The sequence below is a fragment of the Desmodus rotundus genome, chromosome 13 (genome assembly GCF_022682495.2).
Source record: "Desmodus rotundus isolate HL8 chromosome 13, HLdesRot8A.1, whole genome shotgun sequence".
NCBI lineage: Eukaryota > Metazoa > Chordata > Mammalia > Chiroptera > Phyllostomidae > Desmodus > Desmodus rotundus.
This window is the reverse complement of record NC_071399.1, coordinates 18283812-18308423: the sequence shown is the minus strand read 5'-3', so window position 1 is coordinate 18308423 and position 24612 is coordinate 18283812. Positions and strand designations below refer to the sequence as shown.

At 39.1% G+C, this 24612-nt stretch overlaps 1 protein-coding gene across 7 annotated transcripts in view; it reads right to left on the bottom strand.

The window, feature by feature from the left end:
- Positions 1–24612, bottom strand: part of NRG1 (neuregulin 1) — a 194622-nt gene that overhangs the window by 133555 nt on the left and 36455 nt on the right. For 5 of the 7 annotated variants that reach the window (XM_024562614.3, XM_053916489.2, XM_045197117.2 and 2 more), the window contains exons 2-4: positions 18317–18494; positions 9394–9515; positions 724–774 (exon numbers count right to left, since the gene is read on the bottom strand). In XM_024562614.3, coding sequence (XP_024418382.3) covers positions 724–774; positions 9394–9515; positions 18317–18494 — 351 coding nt within the window. The remainder of the gene's footprint in view (positions 1–723; positions 775–9393; positions 9516–18316; positions 18495–24612) is intronic. The other 2 variants (XM_045197119.2, XM_053916487.1) reach the window with 1 other exon arrangement.

Below are 24612 nucleotides of genomic sequence, written 5' to 3'. Positions count from 1 at the left end.
TCGAAGTTGGTTTTGGTTTTGTATCTAGGTCTGCAAAACCTTGCTTCCAATTGAATACAAAGTTTTAAATACTTTAAAGTTCTGTTTACTACAGAATTACAGAGGAAAAGAAAAAGTAAAAAAAATCAGAGCAGATTAATTACATACACAAGTAGTGGAGAAATGGATGACCTGTGAGGATACATGCACTAGTACATTTGAGTCGTAAGTACTGAGAACCTGCTCAGACTACAGTTGCTCTCGGCAATTATTACAGGCAAGTGAGGAACAAACAAGAAACAACAGCGATGAAGTCAGTGGTTTGTTTTTCAACGTTAGTGACCCACACCCGATCATTAGATGCCCGAAGGTCAGATATCAGACACTGACCCATCGTCCAGGAGTAAAGTAGGATGGATGAGAGAGAGCAGAGGTTATAGGCTCAGAAGAGCACCTATGAAGATATAAAACCTGAATTGATAACCCGATGTCTCCTTTACTGCACTAATGTCACTAAACTGTACCTAGACACGGATTTCTCTTCCTCATGCATGCCTTTCGGCCCAAGGTCAGACTCCATTAAGGAAAATCCAAAAAGGCAGAATGAGCTGGAGGAAAATATTGGGGCAGAAAACAAGCAGGCTTAAATTTGGATGTAGAAGGGGTTCTGATTAGTAGAAGGAGCAGCCAGCAGCGATGTCTGCCATCCTGGTTAGTACCATTGGTCGAGCTGATTTGCCTTACCTGAAGACACATATGCCCTTTCGGTTGAGGCTGGCATGCCAGTGGTGATCTCTGCAAAAAAGAAAAGGTGATAGGATATTATGATGTATAATCAGGAGGCCGGGAACCAGTGCCACAGCCTGCCTTCAACCTAAAACTGAGTAAAAAGGAAGGAAGTATTGCAAGGGAGTGATGAAAGCAGGCTCTATCCATACAGAGAGTGGAAAAGGCAAAAAAAAAAAGAGACCGTCCAGACACGCAGTTCTCCTTTCTTGAGCAAAGAGCATGAGATGAATGGCGCTAGAATAATTAGGAAGAATTCCCTGCCCCCACTGGGGTCAGGGAAGGACAGTATCTGGCAAAGAGGTTGAGGGCTCCTCCTGAGAAAGGAAGGCAGCAATAGCAGAGCTGAGAAAAATCAAAGAATTATTAAATTACTGATCTTTGGAGAATTCCATTTTTGTTCCAAAACAGAAGCAGTCAATGTTTCTACTTGGGATTGGTGGAACACATCAAGTTCTGACATTGCACTCTACATAAAACTGACAATAATAATAATCAAGATTGGGCACCTTATCATATGATAGATGTTTCAGCTACTGAGGGGAGGGCATAAGGGGGCATCTCCCACCAGAGGGAAATGAAGTGAACACTAGCGTCGTGGGGATGGTGAGAGTCTTGTTCAAACTCAGACTTGCGTTCTTACCACCTTTGTGATGAAAGAAAATGATTCCACTAACTCATTCTGTTGTTAAGATGTAATTTTTTCAGCAAGGTATTGTTTTATAAAGCCTTCATGGCAAGGGGTAGATATGCAATGATGGGTATATTCAACATTCACTGTGTGTATAATTATTGTTATGACTGATTAACTGAATAGTATCTTACTATTTACTAACCAGGACAAAACAGGAAGTTGAATCTGTTATGATTTATTATATATACACTATAAAAGTTTCCAGATTCTACTAAAATCCTAAGCAGGTCAATTATGCTATCAATTATATAGCCTGTTAATCATGGAGTTAGAAATGTTCATGATCAATATAATCATCTTTAAACATAGATATGACCATTTAGGATTTCCATGACAGGATTAGTGTAATAGGTAAGAAAAATTAATCTAAGTGGCAATATTTCTTCAGCCTGAGAGGCTTCTCCAGAGATAAAAGGTTTTGTGAAACTGGAAGGAAAAATGGCATGTGAGATTCAGCAGGAAGGCTGACGAGTAACTGTCAGGTTAAATACGAATATATGAAGATCAGAAATAGACCTTAAGTAAGACCAAATGTGTCTTTCGCATACAAATTAAGTATGGATGGTCCTCTCTAATCGCGCATTAGGAGGACAAACCATTCAAGGTGTGCGACCATTACCAAGCCACTAAAGTTGCCTACCTGGGTTCTTACGCCCACCCAAAATGGGACAAAGTGAAAGAAACACGTGTGTGAGGGAGTATTATATCCTTTGGACTTTCTCAAGCAGCAGGGATTAAAGAGGATATTCTGAGCTGGTAATAGGGCAACATCTGTTCCTGAAGTGGCTACAACTCGCTTTCTTGATTTGGGCAGTAGAAAATGAAATTGCTCTACTCTGGGGAAAATTTAATCTACAAGAAACATTTTTATGAAAGATTTACAGCACTGGTCTATCTTTATGAATACCTAGAAAAAGATCCACATTCCCAAGCAAAGTGGCCACAGGAGGCACGATGCCTCCCCATTCTGTCCTTCAGGAGCATCAATGACTGACAGCCAGTGAAGAAGTGAGCTCAGGGTCACCACACCTGGGCAAGCGTCCCAATCCCAGCATGAATCAAGACTCTTCACATTTATTTTTGACAAACTAAGTAGTTGGTCACCATGACCTTCCAAGAAAAAAAAAATCAGAGCTGTTTTATCTTCTGCATAAAATATCTCACGTTAGAGGAAAGGTTAACCATAACGTTTCCTCTCTTAACCAAATGTTACATTAAAATACCAGAACAGGAGGTTACTACAAAGATGTATCTGTACAGAGACAACTTAAAATAGCCTCCATTCCTATAATTAGATATTTATCTTGGAGACCTTTAAAAATATCTGTAATGATTATAGTTCTAATAAAAACCTTCTGAATTATCTTAGTGGAAATCCAAGTTCAGAAGTTATATCCTTCTATACTAAAAGAGTCTTGATAATATGAAAAGTTAATCTTTTCATTAAAACCTCTTAGAAAGCATTGTTATGTGTATTTTTGGTAGAATTCATAGATTTAGAAAACAACCTATTGTTATAAGTGTGATTAGAAGTAACTTTATCTGAAATTATAGATTTAGAAAATATTAAGTCCCACAATCTCCTTGATGTTTAAGAATCGTATTTTCCTGTAGCAATTTGGAAAGTTAAATTTGTTAATTTATAAAGGACATGCCCTTCATTAGTGCAAAATAATGAGGACTTAAAATCATCAGAAACTGAACACAACAGACAGCTGAGCAATTTATGCCGAGTAGGCAAGTAAACATAATGAACATTAGTATATTTGTAATGTTTGAATGTTTTTTTAATGAATTGGATCTGGTTTCAAAAAAAAAGTTGCAGTGTCTGAAAATACATCTTCTGGAAAGCAATTTTTCTAATCATTATATGCACATGACTTGTTTGAGACTTCACCAAGAGTATAACACAATAAATACAGCTATTTAGAAAAATACACGTGTATATACTATGTACAAACATACATATGATGTTTCTGTGTGCATTTAAACATCAAATCATATGACTCTGTTATTCTAAAATTTCAGGCCATTGTGCATACAAAACATTTGATCAAGTATCTTTTTTAAAGATTTAAGATGGGCACACTTATGTATCCTCACTGGTAAAGATGACTTCAGGGACATCTTTGAGTGTCAGAATTCTTGCTCATATGAGTGGTTACCTTAAAGCAGCTGGGAAATTTTAGATGGTGTAGAGACAGGATAGATACTATGCATTAAAAAGACACCTCTAGCCATGGCTGGCATGACTCAGTGGACTGAGCACTAGCCTGTGAACCAAGGGGTGGCAGGTTCAATTCCCAGTCAGGGCACATGCCTGGACTCCAGGCCAGGTCCCCAGTGCGGGGTGCGTTAAAAGGCAACCACACATTGATGTTCCTCTCCCTATCTCTCTCTCCCTTCTCCTCTGTCTAAAAATAAATAAAACCTTTAAAAAAGAGACAATTCTATTCCACTCATATTAGCATTCTTGGGATTCCTACACAATAGGTCATACGTGGAGTCTACCATACAAATTATTGACCCGATTTTGTCTGCTTCTCTGTGTAGCTCCAGGCTGTGCACCAATTCCATGGCATTTGTAACAACAGTGTCAACTGGGAGAAAGAATGAGGATAAGCCTGTTACACACATGAGACAGTCTTTTAAAGGACCAATTGATATATTAATCAAATTTCATAAAAATGTTTTTCTGCTCATCACAACCAAAACAGCTATTTTATGGTTATGAGTCCAATTGCTCTTATGGGATCTTAAATCTCACTCAAATAATTTTTCTCCTGATTAAAAAAAAAGAAAATATAGTAGAAGATATGACTGACTAGTTGTATGTTCTCCTGCATTCATCTTTTAAAAGGCAGCAGTATTTAATTAATTTGAAAACCAGCTAGGTCTATTATTCTCTTCCCTTGTCCAGTGCCCAGGAGTTTTCATGGAGCTTCTTAGATAAGAATTAATTGCTAAATTACGGTTTCCTGTACACAAACCAAGCTAAATAGAAATAAACATATAGTGTATGAGCTTTGGAAGCATAATGTATGTGGCCTTTTAAACTGCCATACTTGAATTCATAAAAGGAATCCCTGGTATCCATCATGTAATGAGTACTCCCTTTGTGAGACCCTTCTCTTTTTTTTTAATTTTTATTGTTATTCAATTACAGTTGTATGCCTTTTCTCCCCATCCCTCCACCCCACCCCAGCTGAACCCCCCTCCCTCCCCTACTTCCACCCTCCCCCTTGATTTTGTCCATGTGTCCTTTATAGTAGTTCCTGTAATCTCCTCTCCTCACTGTCCCCTCCCCACTCCCCCCCGGCTATTGTTAGATTGTTCTTAACTTCAATGTCTCTGGCCCATCAGCAAATGAGTGGATCAAAAAACTATGGTATTTTTACACAGTGGAATTCTATGCAGAAGAGAGAAAGAAGGAGCTTATACCCTTTGCAACAGCATGGATGGAACTGGAGAGCATTATATGCTAAGTGATATAAGCCAGATGGTGAGGGACAAATACCATATGATCTCACCTTTAACTGGAACATAAGCAAGAGACCCTTCTTTATATGAAAACTCAACTGGACTTTGTTAGGTGTACACAATCCCAGAAGCAGTTAGCAGTTCGCATAGATTTAAACCTGTCTACTGTAGGACAAATTCCTTTTTTTCAAATAAGGTAGGGATTAAAAGGTATTGGAAAATCAGAAAACATAAATTTCTAAAAACTGGCTTAACAAACTGATTGGCTATGTGTATATTATTTTCTAAGCGACTGAAAATAATGGAAATATAGTCAGTTTCCCTCAAGCATAAAATGATCGCAGGGAAATTTCATAGTTTTTCTTAAATCATTTCATATATATCTAGTTGCTAATCGAAGTAGATTTAAATAATGAGTTGCATGGCAGAAAGTTCTGAATATTGAAAGGGAGACTTTTATGATATGCTAATTTTATTCTAATAGTTATAGAGCTGTCTTAAAGGGACTAAACATAGTATCACACAGCAAGGTCACCTTGCTACATTTTTTCTACTTTTTCTGGGAAGAAAAGAACATACTCCCCCTTACATGTCTTCTCGTGACCCCTGCCATGCCTCCTACAATCTTATATAAAAATATATTCTAAAGATACTGGCTCAAAGAAAGCATCTGTGTGAGAATTTAAGAAAATCATAAGGAATATTTTGCATAGGATGGAATTAGGGTAATTGGCTCCAGCTACATACCAGGATTTTTCATCGAGGCTACCTATAAAGAAATTCTCAAACCATAGTTGTGTACTTACTAGAAAAATATGGCAAAGTGCCTAAGACAACATAAAATAAACAAAATTACCGATATTTTATAGAAACATAAATTAAAACCTCAAGGGAGTTCTATGTAATATTTGGATAACATTTCATACCTCTAAGCCTTTTTTTCTAGGACCCCCAGAGAAAAAGAAATTCTTGAGAATCCCACTCTCAGCCCAAGTCAATAGTAAATACACGTTAGGAAGACAGGGCTGAGCCCTGTGGCAGTTTACCATCAGGGTTGAGTGTTCTTTCTCTCTCTGAGAGAGTGTTTCCGTGCGACCTTTGCCCAGATTCCCAGGGAGACAGGGATGTGACAACACGAAGTAGTGCCTCGGAGTCCCACAGCGCTCAGACGCACGCTGGCTTCTATGATAATCGAGCTTGATCTGGATATAGCCACTTCATGGGGGCAGTGGAAGAGGGTGAAGGACCAGAACGTTACATGTTTTCCTTCCGGGTGCACTACGACCGAGCCCCTGTGGGGCAGTGAGAAGAGGCTCCCAGCACACACAAAGCACAGGCCTTCTTGGTCACGGTCACGGCGCCTGCCGTGAGTGAGCTCTGATGAGCGGCTCTGCCCACCCCTGCCACTGAGGACACGGGTGATTCCAGGCAGCCTAGCTCCTGGCTGCCCTCTCCTGGGCTGGGCCCACAGTGGGCACCTGATGGGAAGGCAAATGATTTGTAAGCTCTCTAGGTCTTCCCATGTGGACTGGCACAGTAAGCTCTACACATTAGATTCTCTCTAGGGGAATTTGATTTGGGAACGAAGGAAACAATCATAGAGAAGGAGTTAAAACTGACAGAACGGCTTAAAAAGAGCCATGAAGAAGAAGATGGCCCAGTGGGGTCATATCAGGTCCAAGTGTGGGATTATGAAGAAGCGTCGTTGAAAGCACGCAAGGTGAGAAGATCAAGAAAGAGCAAGAGGAGTCCAGAAGTATCTGAGGCACATGAAAGGCAGCAACAGAGAAGAGCCACAGACTCCCCGTGTTTACATTCTCAGAGGTGCCCCGGGTTCAGTTCAATCTCCGTGAGGCCCAGTTCCAACGAAGGTCTACTTCTTCCCATGGAATCTCTTTCTCCTCATGCCTCGCACCATCCCTTCAGTTTTTACTTTTTACAAACCAAAGAATCAACCTGAAACACTGGCAAACACACCCTCAGGTATAGAGTGAGCTACGCTGGACCAGGAATTAAAGGAATCTGGGTTCATGTCCCCTTTTGCTACTAAATATCTTCCGATGCTGAATGTGTCTGTTTAAGACACAGTCTAAGTCTCCATTTCTTCTTAAATACAATGAGAGGGCTGGATAAGGGGGAACTCATCCTAATGTTCTAAGAAGAAAATAAAGACAAGACCCCCTCCTTTGTAAATGAGATACTTTGTTCTCCCTCAGATGCTTTGAAATGGCCAATAAAAGCCCACTCCCTGAACAATTTTAGTTGGTTGTTCAAGAATGGCCTTCTTACAATGTTCCATGAAGTTCTCTTTATTCTTGTCAGGTATTTATTATTTATTATCAAAAACTTCCCTACTTTCATTTCTCTACACTATAGTTGGTCAATAAGAAGTATACAATATTGAAACCAATTCTTGAATGCATACGCAAAAATGATGTTTCTTCTACAAGAGAGATGTAAAAAGCCATATTTTCCAACTTTTGGAAAGTAATGGAAAAGGAAGCCTATGAGTTTTTTCCAGAAATCACAGAGTGTTAAATAATTCACTGCTTAACCCAGTAAAAGAGAAAACATCGAGTAATTATTACCACTGTAAGCACTCGGTGAGACCATGATACTTACTCTAGTTTTATTTTCCTGGGACTTTACGGTATGCATAGTTTCACTATCCAATCCAGGTGTCAAAGTCATAATTCAATAGCATTTACCACAAGGAGACACACTGAATCAAGCAAACCAGGGACAAACTGAAAGCAAGCTACTAAACGTGTTTTAATAGGAAAAAAATAAGCTGCTAATATTAATTTATAAATTTGTGTTTCAAGTAGCATCCTATAAAATTCTACGTGGATGAAAAATAGTGGCGAAAATCTATTACTTAACCTGTGCTGACTAAGAAGCAAAGTGATGTTATATTTACTCATATAAATTTTAAATGACTTTCACATTTTTAAACTATAAACACAGCTTCTAGAAATGGTGATGGAAACTACTTTTCACTGTCGTCCTTCACTCTCCGGGGAGGGAGGTATTAAAAAATGAAAGCAATGAACTATGATTACACTGCAATAGAGCAGTTTGTTGGGAAATCTTGAGAAGAGTAGGAATTAAAACCTGTATTTTCCCAGCCCTTCCATATTTTTCCCCAATATTTTAATTATTTTTTCTTATAAATTTTTTTTACTGATGTTCAAAGACCGTTGTCCCCATTTTCCCACCACCACTTCCCCTCATCCCACCCTCCCCCACCTCCCACCCTCAATCCTGCCCCATTTGGCTTTGTCTGTGGGTCCTTTATACATGTTCTTTGACAACCTTTCCTTCCATATTCTTATCTCACTCCTTTCTATCTATCCTATCAAGTCAACTGGCACAAACTCTGTATACCGGTCTCCTATTGGAGTTCTCCCTGAAAGTTATTTTTACTCTTCCATTGCGGGACTAGCATTTTTACATCATCACCTTACGAGATCAGGCCTTTGCAGGGGATGCACTGTGTCATCTATCTATTACCTAGAAGCAGTTCCACAGGCCTGATTTTGTCATGGACGGCAGGGCTGGTGAAGGTGGCAATGAAGTGCCATTTTCATAAAGAAAAAGCAGCAGCTATTATTTCAAGAGATTGAGACACTCACTGCCAGCGCACTGACAGCCTCTGTGGGTGACTCCATCCAACGATGGAGTGTTGGGGTGTCACAGACAGACAGCCACCAGCAGTGGGTCTTTCACTTTCCTCAGATAACACAGAGACGTTGTCAGAGGGTAGGCAGCAACGGGTACCCCCAAGTCACTTGTTGAGCAAATGTCCCCAGGCACTGTTCTCTGGGAAGCAGAAGCTCAAGACTATACTCAGTAAAGAAATGCTTTGCCTAGACTCCCCTAATTTCAGAATTAATAAGCCTAAAAAGAAAAAAAAAGAAAAAACTACTAGGCTTAACTTTCTACTACCTTGAGTCAGATGCACTAGAAATACATCTAAGCACATAAGAATTGCCAAGACTAAGTGAACACTGTATTGTTCACACACAGTGTACATGTGTTTACCTATAATAGATGTAGGCAAATATATAAAGTATACATAAATTCTGTATACACATATGCATTCTGTAATAAATGCACACACATACATACATATTCTGTTGCTGATAGAGCCAAAGACTTGAATGCCCTCCCCAACTAATTTAATAGGAGGTATGGATCCTTCCTTTGAGTGGCCAGGCCTATCCTCAGTCATTCACAGCTTCATCAAATCCTTTAAAAAAAATCTGTGCATATTTCAGGTCTATATAAGCTCAGGGAGTAGCGCTTTCTGGAGAACACACAAAATACTTAAAGCATATGGCTTTATCTGTTCTCGATGCTACTTAACACAGCAGTTTATTACAAGACTTACCACGTATCTCGACTACTCCTGTGACAGACTGAGAAATAGGATGTAGTAGGGCATCTCTTACCATTTGAATCCACAATGGTGATATTGGCAGAGGCACTGTCGTTTCCTAACTTGCTGATCACTTGGCACATATATTCTCCAGAATCAGCCAGTGATGCTTTGTTAATGCGAAGTTCTGACTTCCTGTAAGATCAGAACCAAAGCGGTGTAAGTGTATTTCACAGAAATACAACGATCATAAAATATATTTCTCTGCAGTTTCAGAGTCCTCAAACTCCCCCTCCCCACTACGTGCACCATAATAAACACAGCTTCCCAGTACAGAGAGGTATTTTACCAAGAGTAAAAGTTAGACACAAAGCATCGAAGTTAAACCATGGGTATAGTCTTCATTGTATCACTCAGATCGGGAAATTAAAAGAAGTTTAATTTTTCTTTTCATTCCTTTACCACCGCCATCGTGCCTCAGATTTTTCTCTCAACTCCACTGGTAAATTTTCTTTCCTCTCTATTTCTAAATGTCACCTGCCATTTAGGAAAGGAAAAAAAGTGTAAAATCCTTTCTTACAAACCTGGTGAGGACAAGACACTTAAGGCCAGAATAGATTAAAATGCTCTGCACCTCTTTTCTCAGTAGAGTAATATCAGGAACTATGTTAATTCTGAATGAAAAGGATTTATCACTTCCAAAAGAAAGGGAATCTGTCTTTTTCTTTAAGACTCTCATTGCTAGGAGCTTAGTACCTCACAGACTGTTCTTAGCGATGGAATAAATACTCATGCCACAATAGCACACACTTCTGTAACACTCTGCACAATAAATCAATACCCAGGACTCTCTGTGAACACGGGCAGCATTGCGATTGCATTTGTCTCTGGGTCTCTGTTGCACATTGCCTATCATTTATGCAGTCTGTGCGATTTAAAACCTCAGAAATACCGGGATGGGCTCAGCGTTTACTAAAACCTTTTATTCTCTTTATTTTTTTGTTTCTGTAACTATTTTTAATAGGATGAGGTTACTGTTACAATATGAAGCCTTTTAAAGCATCCTTGTATACTCAAGCCTGGTACCAACTGCCTGGGCTCCTGAGAGGAAACAACAGTAAGTAAAGAGGGCAGGAAGCAAAGATAATTCAGAATTATATGCAAACCTCCCATAAATTACACCTGCCTAGTTTTTTAGTGACTATTCTGGTCATTTGCCATATAATAGTATAATTAAATTAGAACAATTATGCCAGATTTAATTTCTACTCTTCTCCTCCATTCTGGCAAACTGAACCACACACCCCATCCCACATGTACGCCTTGTGATCTTCCATCCCGGTGCTCTGGCCTCGACTGGGGGCCCCCAACCCTAACTATCAAGATATTAGCTGACATGATCACAGAAAAACCATCTTGCATGTCAATTCCTTCAAAAGACGCCCACAACCATGCAGCCGGAGCCACTCTCTCCTTGGCCTGAATTCTGACAGCTTTGCGTACCCCCCTCATGACCCCATAGTGCCTGCTGTGCGTCCTATCTCTCAAGTTGGGGCACACACACTTTAAAGGGGGAGTCCATAATTTAAACTTCTCGGTAGCCCCAAGTGTGCCATCTCGATATCACTGCTTTGTCCTTGGTGCACCCTCAAACATTATGAGAAAAATGTGTGAATACACGAAGAAAATATCTGGATGTCCCCACTTAAGCTCTCTGCCAGACACACCGTTCCTCCCTTCGGCTGTAGGCAAGGAGGGCACAACGTGAAGAGGGCGGAGACAGAAGGAGGCGGTCCAGAGCAAGGGCAGCAGGGGCCAAGCCAACATGTGGACTGAAAACTAACTCCAAGAGCTGTGACTCAGAACGATGTCAACAGATAAACTTCAGAAAACAAAACAAAAACAAAAAAGTGTAGTTTGCTGAAATAAGTTTAAAAGACATCAGGTTCAGCAAAGTCAGGCTTCTATTTTTGTTGTCGCTTTTTAAATCCTACGTGATTCCTCAGTCTTTAATATGCGAATGTATTTGGACTCTCCAAGAGGGAAATATATTCATTTGGTTTCTCTCAAACTTATTTGACCATGGAGTCCTTGTCATTCACATAGTTTATCTGTTAATGTTTTCCAAAAATAATGGTCTACAGAACAAAGTTGATAAGAAGTGGGCCTGATATATCGAGGACCTAGTTTATCTATGTAAAAAGGGAAGACCCAAGGGCCATTTAAACAGGGATATTCACATATTAATCAGAGAGGTTATTCACAGAAAAGTTTCCCTGAAGTATATCCCTATAAGCCAAAATAGATCATTTTGATGGCAAGTACCTTGGCAAGCAGATATTAAGATTTAATAATAAAATGGAACAGCTCTTAAAATTATCAAAATAAACAATATTAGGATATTTACTCCTTCTCAAGTTCTGTTAAGATTTAAGCCTGGTTTGGGGTATTCAAATCTAGTGTTTTTTAAATATATTATCAGCTATTTGTACACGTTGTTCATACATGACAAGTTTCCCTCACGACACCTACGAAGGAAAATGAGAAACAACGTAACAAATACTACAACAAGCTTGCCCTTCCAAAGTAGCGTACTTAGCTGAAAGAATTTTCATTTATAACCATGGAACCACTAACAATAACTGACAGATAAATTACAAAGAATGTCAGGATTGGAATACCCTGGTTTTCAACACAGAATAAAAAGTGAATTCCTAAAATAAGATAACAGCAATTTTGGGGTTAAGCCCCAAAACTCTGAAATGGGATCATTAAACCAACATTCTAAGAATGTACAACACCCCAAGATTATTGCAATTCCAAGAATACTCCTTTTTTCTTATCTATCTAAATCTAGGAAGAGTCCTTTATGAAATGTAAAGATTCTTTCTTGACCCTGTGCCATTATTATTTTAACTACAGAACTGAGTCAAACCATAAGAAACATGGTAATCAAACTTACAGAACATCATCTTAAAGGGATGGTTCTTAAAATCAAAATTCTCCCAATAGACATGGGCATTGTTTTCTGGAATAGTATGCCAAGTAATGTAAATAAGTGTTATGCTTTAAAAAGAGAGAAAGAACACACACAAAAAAGAAAAATTTTCTATGCTCAGATAGCCATTGCATTAAACAAAATTAAATATATTTCTTTACAACAGTACCTCGTAGTTGTTTCTATACAAATATGTGCTGTGAGTTTCTAAGACAGGCGTGACACGTGGTAAGGAATCCTTTCTATCGAGATCACTCTTGGGGATTCTCCCACTGAACAGCAATGGGCCAAGACCAAGATTCAATTCAATCACCATAAGCCTAACACATACATTCAGGTTCAAAAATTAGTAGCAGAAATACAGGTTGAAAGAGACATGCCTTAAGAACAATATATACAGGAAAAAAAGGATTTCAATTAGTCGTGTGTTTAACATTACTCCATTTTAAACATGTAATAAAATAAAACTGAAAAAGAAAGAAATGCATTGCTTGGTCAAATCAATATAAAAACAACATAAATCAAATTGGATAAAAGTCTCAATACACTGCTCACAGGCTAGATCTCATCTAGAATATTGAGTTATGTTTTGAAGTGGCATTTGATGAAAAATATCAATAACTAGAGGACTTTAAAAGAGGGTGGTCAGAATTGAATAGGACACAGAGAAGATTCTGTTAAAGAAACAAAGGTCCCGCTGGCAGGCAGTTACGAACAAGAAAGGGGTGGCTACTTTAACGCATTTCATCACTGTCATCTAGAAAAGGAAATTATTTGGGGAAGTTCTTGAAGGAGAATTGTATCTTAGAGGAAAAAGAGAAGGCATATTTTAAGTGAATGGGGAGCTTGTGAAAGAGTTCGGTTTTCTTCTTCCAAAAGACTGAAGGCTGGATAACCACCTGTCAGGCATACTCTTAACAAGAATCCCTCTATGCAGAGAAAGATTAAATTAGATCAGTAGTTTCAACCACTTTTGGAGAAAAAAATCGTATTTTAAAATGAAAGCTTAAATCAGAGCCTCATATTTAAATATGCGTTAAAGAGAAAAGTGTTGGGGCCAAGGTGGTTGGCAACCCTTCTTTCCGTCCAGTGGAAACTTAAGATTCTCCAGGGAACCAAGGGAAAATCACTGATCTAGGTGCTCGTGATTAGGGCCTCTTCGAATGTTCATTGTATATGTAACTACAAGATTCTTCAAGCCTTGTGTCTTAAGAGAAGGAATGGGAAGTACTGTAGCAAGAGCGTGGAAATAGAGAAACCTCTCTTGAAAATCATGTAATGCAACAATTTCGGGCTTTGATAAGTACGGATACAACAGTTCTGCTTTATTCTCAACAGGTTCCCATATCGAGTCTGTAGGAAGGATATTAACTTGTACAAAATTAGTGAAATTCCCTTCCAATAATAAAACTAACTTTTTGCTCTTTAATTGATGAGTTATCTGGGAATCTGGGAGGGTTTGATGTTTTGGTGGATTTTTGTTTTCTAAAAGTATTAAAAGAGTTACTTTATGTAAAGTGTTTAAAACAATGCTTAAAATATGGTAAGCTCCTTATTTTTAGTTTCTGTCTTTTTACCATTTTTAAATTACTTTTTATTGTTGTTCAAGTACAGTTGTCTCCAAAAATATGGTAAGCTCCCCATAAATGTTAGCTGTTATCATAATTACATTCTACACTTCTGCAATGTTTAGATTTTTTACAATAAGCATACACTACCTTGGAGATCAAAAATATAACACAATGTAAAACTAATTAATGCAAACTGACTTGTAAATAAGTTCTAAATATTAATTTCTTTTTCTTCTTTTGTATGGAAATGCAAACCATGTTCCTTCAACAAGTGCTCACTAACAAGACGGACTCATGGTTCCAATACTTACTATCTCATTGTTTTTATTTGCTAGATTCTGCCACTCTAGTTTCCATGCCAAGACAACTTAAATGTATAGAGGGGTCAGTTTATGTAATCCATGTTATTGTTCTGATCTCTAAAGAATCATGTATGAGCTCCGTGTGTGCACATGTATGTGTGTGCATGTCAATACAGCTTCACATACTGTAGAACTGCCAGTAATTATTACACTATATAGAACCCAGCACTGCACGAAATGCCTCGCATGCACCATATGAAATAGGCACTTGGTATCCCCATTTTATATGAAAGAATTTGAGATTTTCTTACATATAAAGTTAAAATGACCTCCCGGAGCTGCTAAGCTAAAGAGAAGGGATTATGTATTAACTTTTTCTGTTATAGAGAAAAAGCCTGCAACAATTAACAACAGGAGAAATAAATTTTTTAAATGCTAAATTTGATCAAATGAGTAGAGCCAATTTTAAACAAAATTAAAAATGTAAGAGCAGAAACGAAGAGCTGAGACAAAATTAAGGGCACCCAAAAGTGTGTGCCATGCACAGGCAACGGGAAGTCAGTTCTCAATGCAGCTAATAGAGAGCAGATATTTAAATGAGGCCAATCAACAGCCCCAAATACGAATCTCCACACACTAAGCTCTTTAACCAGTTTTCTTCATCAAAATCATTCACCAGGCAAAGGAAACAAGAACAAAGGAAGAAGCAGACACATACCACTGGGGCAGTTCCCATTTCTTTTAATTGGTCCCACACTTTGCTTGGCCAAATAAAACAAACAAAGACTCAGATGTGAACTCAGAATCATAGGAAGAGCATGTAGGAATGCAGTTTATTAGTAGGAGCAGGGGCAGAAGGGAGATAAGACTTTATATTACAAAATAATAAAAGTTGCACATTGGTTTGAAAGCTTTTCATAACACTAAGGGGCTGAAAGGAAATTCTGGCTGCTGTGAACAATGTAGATTATAAAATGTGAAAAAGAACCCTTAGACTAAAGACTGGAAAACAGTCAATGTTTTACTTAAATAAAGAGAATGCCAAAGAAACCCTAAACCTCACACTAAAATTCCCCTCTGCTGGGTGATCACCATCTAGAGGTAAAGTTCACTGCTTCTTGGACTCTTTGCTAAGGTCAAGTGTAGGAAGATGAAGCGTAAGTCAAGCAACCAAGTTCAGTAACCACTGTAGACCATTAACATTTCAAACATCTTGGAAATGAAAAATTATATATATGAAGGTAAAACTGAAAAATAAAAATGTTTTCATCCAAGGCTCCACTCTAGACACGTTCCTAGCCCTGTGTTGTGACGTTATTGTAGATAGCAAAATCACAAGTATTTGTTGAAGAACATGGGACAGGGAGTCAGTCCAATTTCACACCGAAGTTCTACCACTCATTGACATGCGATGTCCAGGGAGAAACACCCTTCCTTCTCAGCATCTTAATTTTAAGTGAGTATAACAATAACAGTATTCATCCTCTTATATAAAGACACCTTGAGATAATAGAGCACCTTGTAAGTGTTAATTAAATTTAGATTCAGTTTGTTCCTTTAAACTTAAGAAAAAGGGACAAGTCTAATTTTTTTAAAAAGACAAAACTTCAGAAATGACTGATTGCCCAGTTCTGAAGTCTGATAAGATGATCACTTATCAAATAGCTGCCCACTTTACACAAGAAGTCTTATTTTTCGATCAAACATGTCAAATGTTCTTCTGAGAGTAATATATAGTTACATATCTTAAATAAAACGTCTTTTCTTTCCCATGTAAATCTTTCCAGCAAAGCTATTGTTTAAAAGAAGCCGTTCCTGAACGTTGGCCTATCTGGTATAATGGGATTTTATTAACATGTAGCCAGTGCTCTTAGCTGTCTGGACCTACGGAGCCACTATGAACATGCTTTTCTGAATACTAATGACACTTCCACATGCCATCCAAGCCATGTAGCAAATTGCCTCTTTAATGCAAAAGAAGAGTACTCTTTCGAAACTGTCTGTATTTTAAGCAGCTCACTTTTTTTTGTTTGTTTTTTGTTCCTTATTTTCACAGTATCTACCCAACCTCATTTATCTCTCTCTGGGCCTCCCCATACTGATGCTTGCAGTCTGCAGACGCTTTGTTCTGTTCCTACAGCCTGGATAAACCTCTCCTCCCTCCCTTCCCCCTCCCCTTCTAGAATATCTAGGAAGCCACCACTGTCCCTGGCTGGGGCCCCTCCCTCTTCTGTATTAGCCTCTTTCTACAGCATCTCACCATTGTTACTATTGTGCAACTTAAAACTGACTACTGGAACTGTTTACATTTCTCTCCCCTCTAGACCAAGCCTCTTAAGGACGAGCAGGTCTTGTTCACCTCTGTGTACCCCGGCATCTAGCCCAGGGTCTGACACAAAGCAACTTGTCCGATAAAGTGTAAAATTCCCATCTACTCACTGTTCCACTCAGCCTGGCCTCTGGACGGGGCCTGCTTCTGACTGTGATTCCTGCTCTTCTCTGCAACTGCCCACCCACCTCACCCACCCCTCCAGGGGGACCCTCTCCCTGCAGCAGAGTCAAATCTGCCCTCTCACAGCTACTGCTGAAGCTCTCAGGGTCTCCCCCGCTTCTCAACGCCTACGGCACTTCATGTGAGTGGCCTACAACTAACATAGCACTTAGTTTTATTGTCTGATAGGATGTGCTAGACATTTCATGTCCCTAATTCAATCCTGACTTATGATAGAGTAGAATTTACCTCAATATAACTCATCATTTTCTAAAAGACCACTATTTGTTAAACTGATGGGCTGCTTAAGAATCCTAAAGCTCCCCAGGCCAACCGTGTTTTATCACAGTATCAGTGGGACTCCTACGTTTCGTGGAAGTCTGAACTAGGTAATCTCTATACAGTCTGATGAGCCCTAGGGGTAAAGATTTCAACCTATGGTGCCTCCATGTCTCCACGGTTCCGGCATAAACCCTTTCACGGGCACTTAAATATCATCGGTATCATCTGACAGCTACATAGAAATGAAGGGGACATTACGCTGCCTGTGAAGAAAACTTAATTCCTACTAACTTGTCAATTTGATGAAAAACAAACCAGATATACCAAAATCTAGCTAAAAGTATTTTTTAACTCCTCCATAAATATCATAACTATTTTTTCAATATATTCTCTCTCTTCCCCTCCCCACATGCACATGCTATTAAACACCATGCGTGCTCTTCCAAAGAGGGAAGGAAGCATTAAGAAATCCAAGAAACAGATTTGTATTTCAGCTTAGTCTTACTAGTTGTGTGATTCAAGGCGAGGCATAACGCTTTTTAACCCTTGATTTCTTAGTCGCAAGATTGGATACCACGCCCCAGTTCAACTGCCCTTACTGCCTATGGAAATGTCATAAAAAATATTATGCATAATAACAGCATGACACTTTACAGTACTGTTTTTTGTAATCTCTGAAGTACCACCCTGCTGTAGAGAGTGATACCCATTCTTTCCCCCACACTTTATTATACTTCCAAATCATTCTTGTTACTGCTTATGTCTTGTTATTTACACAATCAGTAACAAGTATAAACAGAATAGTTAATAAAACCATGGAAACCAGGGGGGAATCCCTAATTATGGTTATTATAGCAATTAAACATTTTGGCAAAATGAAATGAAATTTCCATTATAATCACCCTGCTTTCTCTTGCTCATGAGTGTGTGACAACCTTTTGGTTACTGTCCTATGAAATCAAAGTACGGAGGGAGATTCTTTTGTTGTTAATAAATAATAAAAATGGGATTTTGTTTGTGTGAGGCCTTGGTACTCTAAACAGCATCTGTCTTATTTTGAAATTGAACTTTGGGTTCTAACCAATTACTATTACAGCAGCTACCATTAACCCCATCTTTTGTCGTCCCTTCTATCAACCCCCACCCTGCGGTTTTTCCACGTCCATCCTTTTCTATCCTCGTCTAGAAGTTCTAAGAGTCAGAAACTTCAAAATCTTTCCTGTATAAGACACAATTTCTGGTCACTATACAATGAAAATCTTTTCATTTATTGTACAGCATGTTTTTGATAAATCTGTGTGTATTTATTAAGCTGTAAGTATTTGCCTCTGCTGTTATATGCAATAACTTACCCTGGCCTTTTTTGTATCTTGATGTTCTGTGGTTTGTTCTTTCGGTTTAATTCATTCCCATTCTTGAACCATTTGAATCTGAGAGAGGAATATTCAGAAATGGTCTCGCACCGAAGCACTAGTTTAGAGCCTGCCGCGGACTCCTGGCTTTTCATCTCTTTCAATCGGAGAGGCAAGGCTGAAAAGAGAAAGAAAAAACGTTCTGATAACCTGGTAATCTTTTGAAGAGAAGTATCACTTTTGGGTGAATCTGATCAAGACACCATTCCCAAAGATTTTACCATCTGAGAAAGAGATAGAAATGGGGTGGGGGGCACACCAGCCAAAATGTATCTCAACTTAAAGATTAAAATGCCAAAACAAAATATACCTTGGGGGGGGGTGGGTAAAAAGACAGCCTAGATTGTAAAATTCTTTACTAATGTTCTAGATACTTATTTCTTCAGTCTTTACATTCTCTGGTACCATTAAAAGTCCTGAACAGTGGGTCATTTCAAAGAACCAAAACCTGTGCTGAAGAAGAATGCGTAACTGGGGAAGTTTGCATCCCAGGCCACAACTGATCTGCATCGCAGTTCTGCACACAGGTCCTGCACAACAGGCATCCCATCCATTTTTTAAGTGGAGAAGTGTAATTTCAGAGACAGGTAAGTAACTGACTTCTCCACGGTTACAATTTTCTGGAGAGTCAGGGTTAGATGATCCTATCATCAAGGGGAAGAACAAACAGAACTCATAAATCTTAACAACCCTCCTTTCCCCCAAGACAGTAATTCTTTGGTGACATCACTCTTTAATTGGACCTACAGTCGCTGTCCCATGAGACAATGTATGACTATTCCAGATGACCTCCACACTCACGTCAAATGATCATTTTGGCTGGATTGAGCTCTTCTCAATCTTCTCCACAGAGACTGGGAGTGCTCAAATTGTGCATTGACTTGTAGAATACCTTACACCAAACACCTATATACCATTCTTATTTTAAGTAAGACTGCCTGAAAACGTCTCTATTCTCTACTGAAATAGTACTGGGCAAACTGTAATAATAGGAGATTGGCTTCAAAATAAAATGGTGGTAAGGAATGAACAGGCCTAAAAATGAAACAAATTTCCCAAGAAGTTGACCACTGTGGAAGCCACCACGTATACGTGGTGGTTTGCTATACGATTCTATACAGCATTCCAACTTGTTCCTAACAAAACAGTTTAAAAATAAAAGAATAATGAATGGACTTTCCTCTGCACATAATATCTCATTTAATAATCACCATCACAGAAATGGAGGTCTCAGCAACTCTGTGTCCACTGAGTCTTAGCAAAGCCAACTACAAATCTATTTCGGCTCAAGTTCAGGAATCAACAGCAAGTCCCAGAAAAACAAAACGCAGAAAAACGAGAGAGCAGCTCCCTGATGTAGTGCATAATCACTCACTGGGCAAGGCGACCGAGACTCCAAGGACAGCAATCAGAGCTACGCTAGACACGAACAGGAAACGGGGGATCGTTCCTACTCAGGGTATGCTTGTTTTTCTACAACTCTTCACTCACCAAGAAAATTTTTTTAAAAAGTGAGGAACGAGAATATAGAGGTTCCAATAAATTACAGCAAAAACCATCTGAATGTTGTGATTTCTCATCAGTGTTCCTACAATGACATGTTCCCCTTTTACTTATTTGGAGGCTGGGAGATGAGGTGGAGAAGCAGGCAAGTTAGGAAACTTATTTCAGCTGTTCTCAGCCCTTGATACCTGACAGTTTTGTCTGACAGCTTGAAAATAAGATTTACTTCCTGAACAGATTTCATAGGAGTCTTTGTTTCAAGATGTGGTTCACGAATCTCTGTTTGGGAGGTTTTTAAAAACAAACTAAATTCTCATCCATCTGGAATAGTGTCTGTCCACTCCTATAAACTCTTTAAGATCATTTTCAATTTTTTAAGCCTGGTGAAGGGTTTTAAAGAAATAAATTTGGGGGAACTAAATGGCACCAAGTAAACCAGCTTCCATATATTAAGAAAAAAAATGTCCTCATTATTTAATCATGGAGTAAAAGAACTAGCTTGATTTGGGGGGGAGGTTGTTTTTGTTATTATTTTTTTGCACATCAGAGCAAAACTCTCAAGGTTTATTCCTTTGCCTACTCCATACATACATGTACTTATCAATACAGTCTAAACAAAAATTGACTAGGCTGGTTTCTTTAGTTTGAATAAATAATTTTCATGCCACTTGCACCTCTTTTTCCTTTCTTTTGCTTATCCCCCACCCTCACCCTCCTGTCTTCATTTATTTCTTATTTTCTCATTAAGGATCTTGATTTCAGTCACAAGGAAACAATTGGACAAATTCAAATGGACACGTATTCTACAAAACAACTGGTCTGGACTTTCAAAATGTCAATGTCCTAAATGACAGAAGGAGACTGTGAAACTCATCTAGATTCGAGGATATTAAAGAGACATGACCAATAAATGGATCTTGCTTCATGGGAAAACAAAAGTAATTATGGGCAGTGTTGGGACCATTGGGAAAAAATGAATGTAGCTATTGTATCAAAATTACATTCCTCTAGTGTGATCACCATACTCGCTATGGTTACGCAGAAGAGCGTTCTGTTTTTAGGCTATGGTATCTGCTGAACTATTTCCATGTCATGATGTCTGCAACTAAATACCAAATGATTCAGCAAACAAGAAACTACACACAGAGAAAGCAAAAAAAGGAGTCTGGGTTTCTCTTTTTTCCCCCTGCCTTTTATATCTGGTCTTGCTGCCTTTGAATAAAAGGCTCCGTCTTACATTAAGTACTTTTAAAGTCTTGTTTACGTTTTTAGTCATTAAGAAGGTTCTTGGAAATATGTGTGTTATGATTTACAAATGTAGCTCTTGAGAATGCAATATCTTCATGTAAAATCTGTGAGTGGCATGGCACAGAAACCTTTACCTGGTTCAACCTCATAGCCATGACTTTGGTGCTCCAGTCCTCCTAGGTGGGAGGGTAGCAATCGCTAATCTGGCAGGTCAACGTTCACCCTTTCCTCTCAGGTTCATGTGCAAAGACTGGTACGTCCTTTGTCCTTAGACAGGGTCTGTGATGTAAAGAGGCAGATACCTTTACGTAAAATGTCCTTCCTAACTAAAATATCCAGTCTTTAAGCTGACCCTAATGTATAAACATTTCTTAATGTTTGGGGTTGTGGTGTACCTCTACTGACAAGCCTAAGTTTCTCTCTCTTGTACATAGTTTCAAGTCTGTCAAAATGCAGAAGCTCCCGGCTACTCTGACTTTGCATCCCTAGAAGTCCACCTGTAATAATGTCCCTGCCGTGTCCTTCAGGGGAAACCATCTACCACACGAGGACATCCAGCTTTTCAGAGAACAGCTCTGCGAAGGAGCTAACTCAAGGTCTCCCATGGCAGACATGCAGAAACAAACCCAACTGTATCCTTAGTCCGCGGGTGTTCCGCTGTCAGGGGTGCCTTCTAGGGAGGTACCGTACAAAGGCTCTCACGCAGTCCTGGCGGGGAACAAATTCAAGGACGCTGGAGGCCTGGCAATAACATGAACTTTTCTTTGTCTTCTCACAGAACCGCCCTGAGAGAATACCCATCCCCATTTCTCAGATTCTTGACAAAAATGCAAGCCAATATTGAGCATACATGGTTTATACAGTGTTTTTCTCATCTACCCACCAGACAATTTTCAAGAGTCCATTTTCTTTCATTAGGTTATGAAATGATAACTACATATTTAACATATTTTAAGAGTATATGTGTTTCTCAGTTACATGGTTTACTCACATGAAATAATCTCATTTCTTCCATGAAAAAAAATCTAACTACTCTACCAAGTACTCTCTAATACTGGGTATTACAGTACTACAGTATTAGAGAGTACTGGGTATTAGAGATTACTTGGCCAGTGTAGTTCCTAAACTTGGGCTCATTTTTGTTTAACGGAGTACTTGGATTTTAAAACTGTAAAAACTTTTTACTTGCCTTGCAATTCTTGTCTAAGAATAAGTGGTTTGTTAATTAAAAATCAGCTGAAGGCAAACACAAGGCAAAGTTAAGGCTCAAATGCTCTCAGTGTTCTGAGAATCTCCGGCGTGATTTCACTTCATTTGGTCTACCACAGTTTACAATTTTGCTTCAGTGCATTTCTGGAGAGGCAGTAGCTCCACACCCTGAAAAAATGGAATGCTGGAGCAAGTTATAAGCGGTCTTTGCCTAAATCTATTTCAAACTTGCTTGACATTAATATGAACGTATTCACACCCTCAGAAATGCATCAACAGAGACAGACAGTTAAGTGCAAAGAAAAGCAGCCTTTTAAAATAGAAACGCAAAAGCCCTGAGAGGAATGCCACACGCTTTGCAGGCTGTAAGTGTCTTAAAGGCTTTTAAAAGATCACAAACACGCTCTTCGGACTCTGACTCAATGCAAGTAGGTATACTGGGTATACTTTAAAAGTCTGGTTTCTTTTTTCCACTTCTACCTCTCTTATTTGATATGTCACACAATGTAGAAACAAAATCATTGGCTGTAACACAAAAATATTTTACATTCCTACCACATAAAAATGTAAGGCAATATGTTCATTTATTCCAATATGTTAATGCGCAAATAAATATTGATCACAAAAGTGAAATACTTTTGTAAAAAGAATCATCCATCTAAGCAATCCTCTTGATTTGATCACCCTCTGTACACTTATTTTTAAATATAGGCAGCGTGGCTATATCAAATATTATGCTATACCGTTAAGCACAGGAAACAAATTTTCGCGTGTGTGCGCTGCCAAGACAGGCTGATAGCATGCGACGCTAGATAAGTCACGGCTTCTGTTCTTTACGGGACCTGACAAGGCAAAGTCAGCTCATATCATTACTCTTCGTGTTTGACTGTGCCGCTAATCTGAGGAGCCTCAACACTTTGAACAAATTAAACAGGAAACCTGCAAAATATTATCAAAGAGCAGTGAGCTTTCAGCTGGGATCCCAGTGAAGTCTTCCCTGCATAAAGCCTTTCCAAAGCCTGACATCACACACGTGCAGCTCTCGTGGTGAAAATGGGTGATTGACAATTGTGTTAGTTAATGAAAGCCACAAGGACATCATTAATCAGTCCTCTAGGCAGAAGGATGTCCTTTTTTTATAGTCATGTTAGAGGTAAATAAATTGCTGAGAAAAGTCTGTAAAACTCCTTGACTGATCCCATTTCTCCTCCGCTGCTCTATTTTATGAAGAAGATTATGGTCACACGCAGCGTGGATTAAGTTTATGCTTTGCCATCTGGTCTTCTCTGCTGAGCTACACTCACAAATGTGACTATAAAAGGGAAAATTTATCTTATCAGACTGAAATTTGTAAGTATAGCTGTGTAAACGGCAGAGATACCAGTGGCACCTAGCTTTAAAACCACTGCTGCCCTGAGCAATCTTGAGTTACACTGAGTACCATCCAACAAGGTCACGGTTTGTTGCCACATGTGGCGACATAGTGCTCAAAGTGCCCCGCGCGCCAGCTGAATCACCAGACCGGTCCCCAGGAGCAAAAACGGGCCTGCTCTTTGTCCCCGCATATTCAGCAAGCACATCTGGAGAATGACAGAAAACACGTGGGTGCCTTCATTTGAAAGTCACTATAAAATGTAAGGTATTATAAAATATTCTCAAGCTGATTCCATATCACTGGCAGAAAACTAAGCCCAACCAGTAAAGACACTGAGAATGTGCTTCAGAGTATGGTTAAGACAGCCAGGCTCCAGAAAACCATTTCAGCAGACCCACGTGCAACTCCCTAGCTAGTGCGAGGATGTATACACGCACTACTGAACAATCCCTTTACGCGTATGCTGGACGGGACTCACAGTACGTGCGTAGAACACGGCATTACAGAACACAAAACAATAAAATGGGGAGCAATATCTCAGCATTTGACTTCTAATATGCGCAATGTGTGTGCCTCCACAGCCAAAACGGGCTTCTTACCAGTGTTAACTTGGATTCCCCAAACATATCGGTTTCCACTGGTGGGGAGTTTTACACTTAGACATGCTCAAAGTTTCGCTTCTCACAGTTAACTGCTACTAGTTGACTGAAACAGTGTGATTCTTTTAACTGCTCTGTTTCAGGGTATGAGGTGCAATCAACCCTGAGTGCAACTGTGCTCAAAACTATACTTAAAACTATGCTAATTCTAAGGCCACGGAAAATGACTAATCACATTCTACGTGTGAATACCGTACCCAACACACTGCAGTGAGAAAGCACACGTGCAAAAAGAGGGCCAT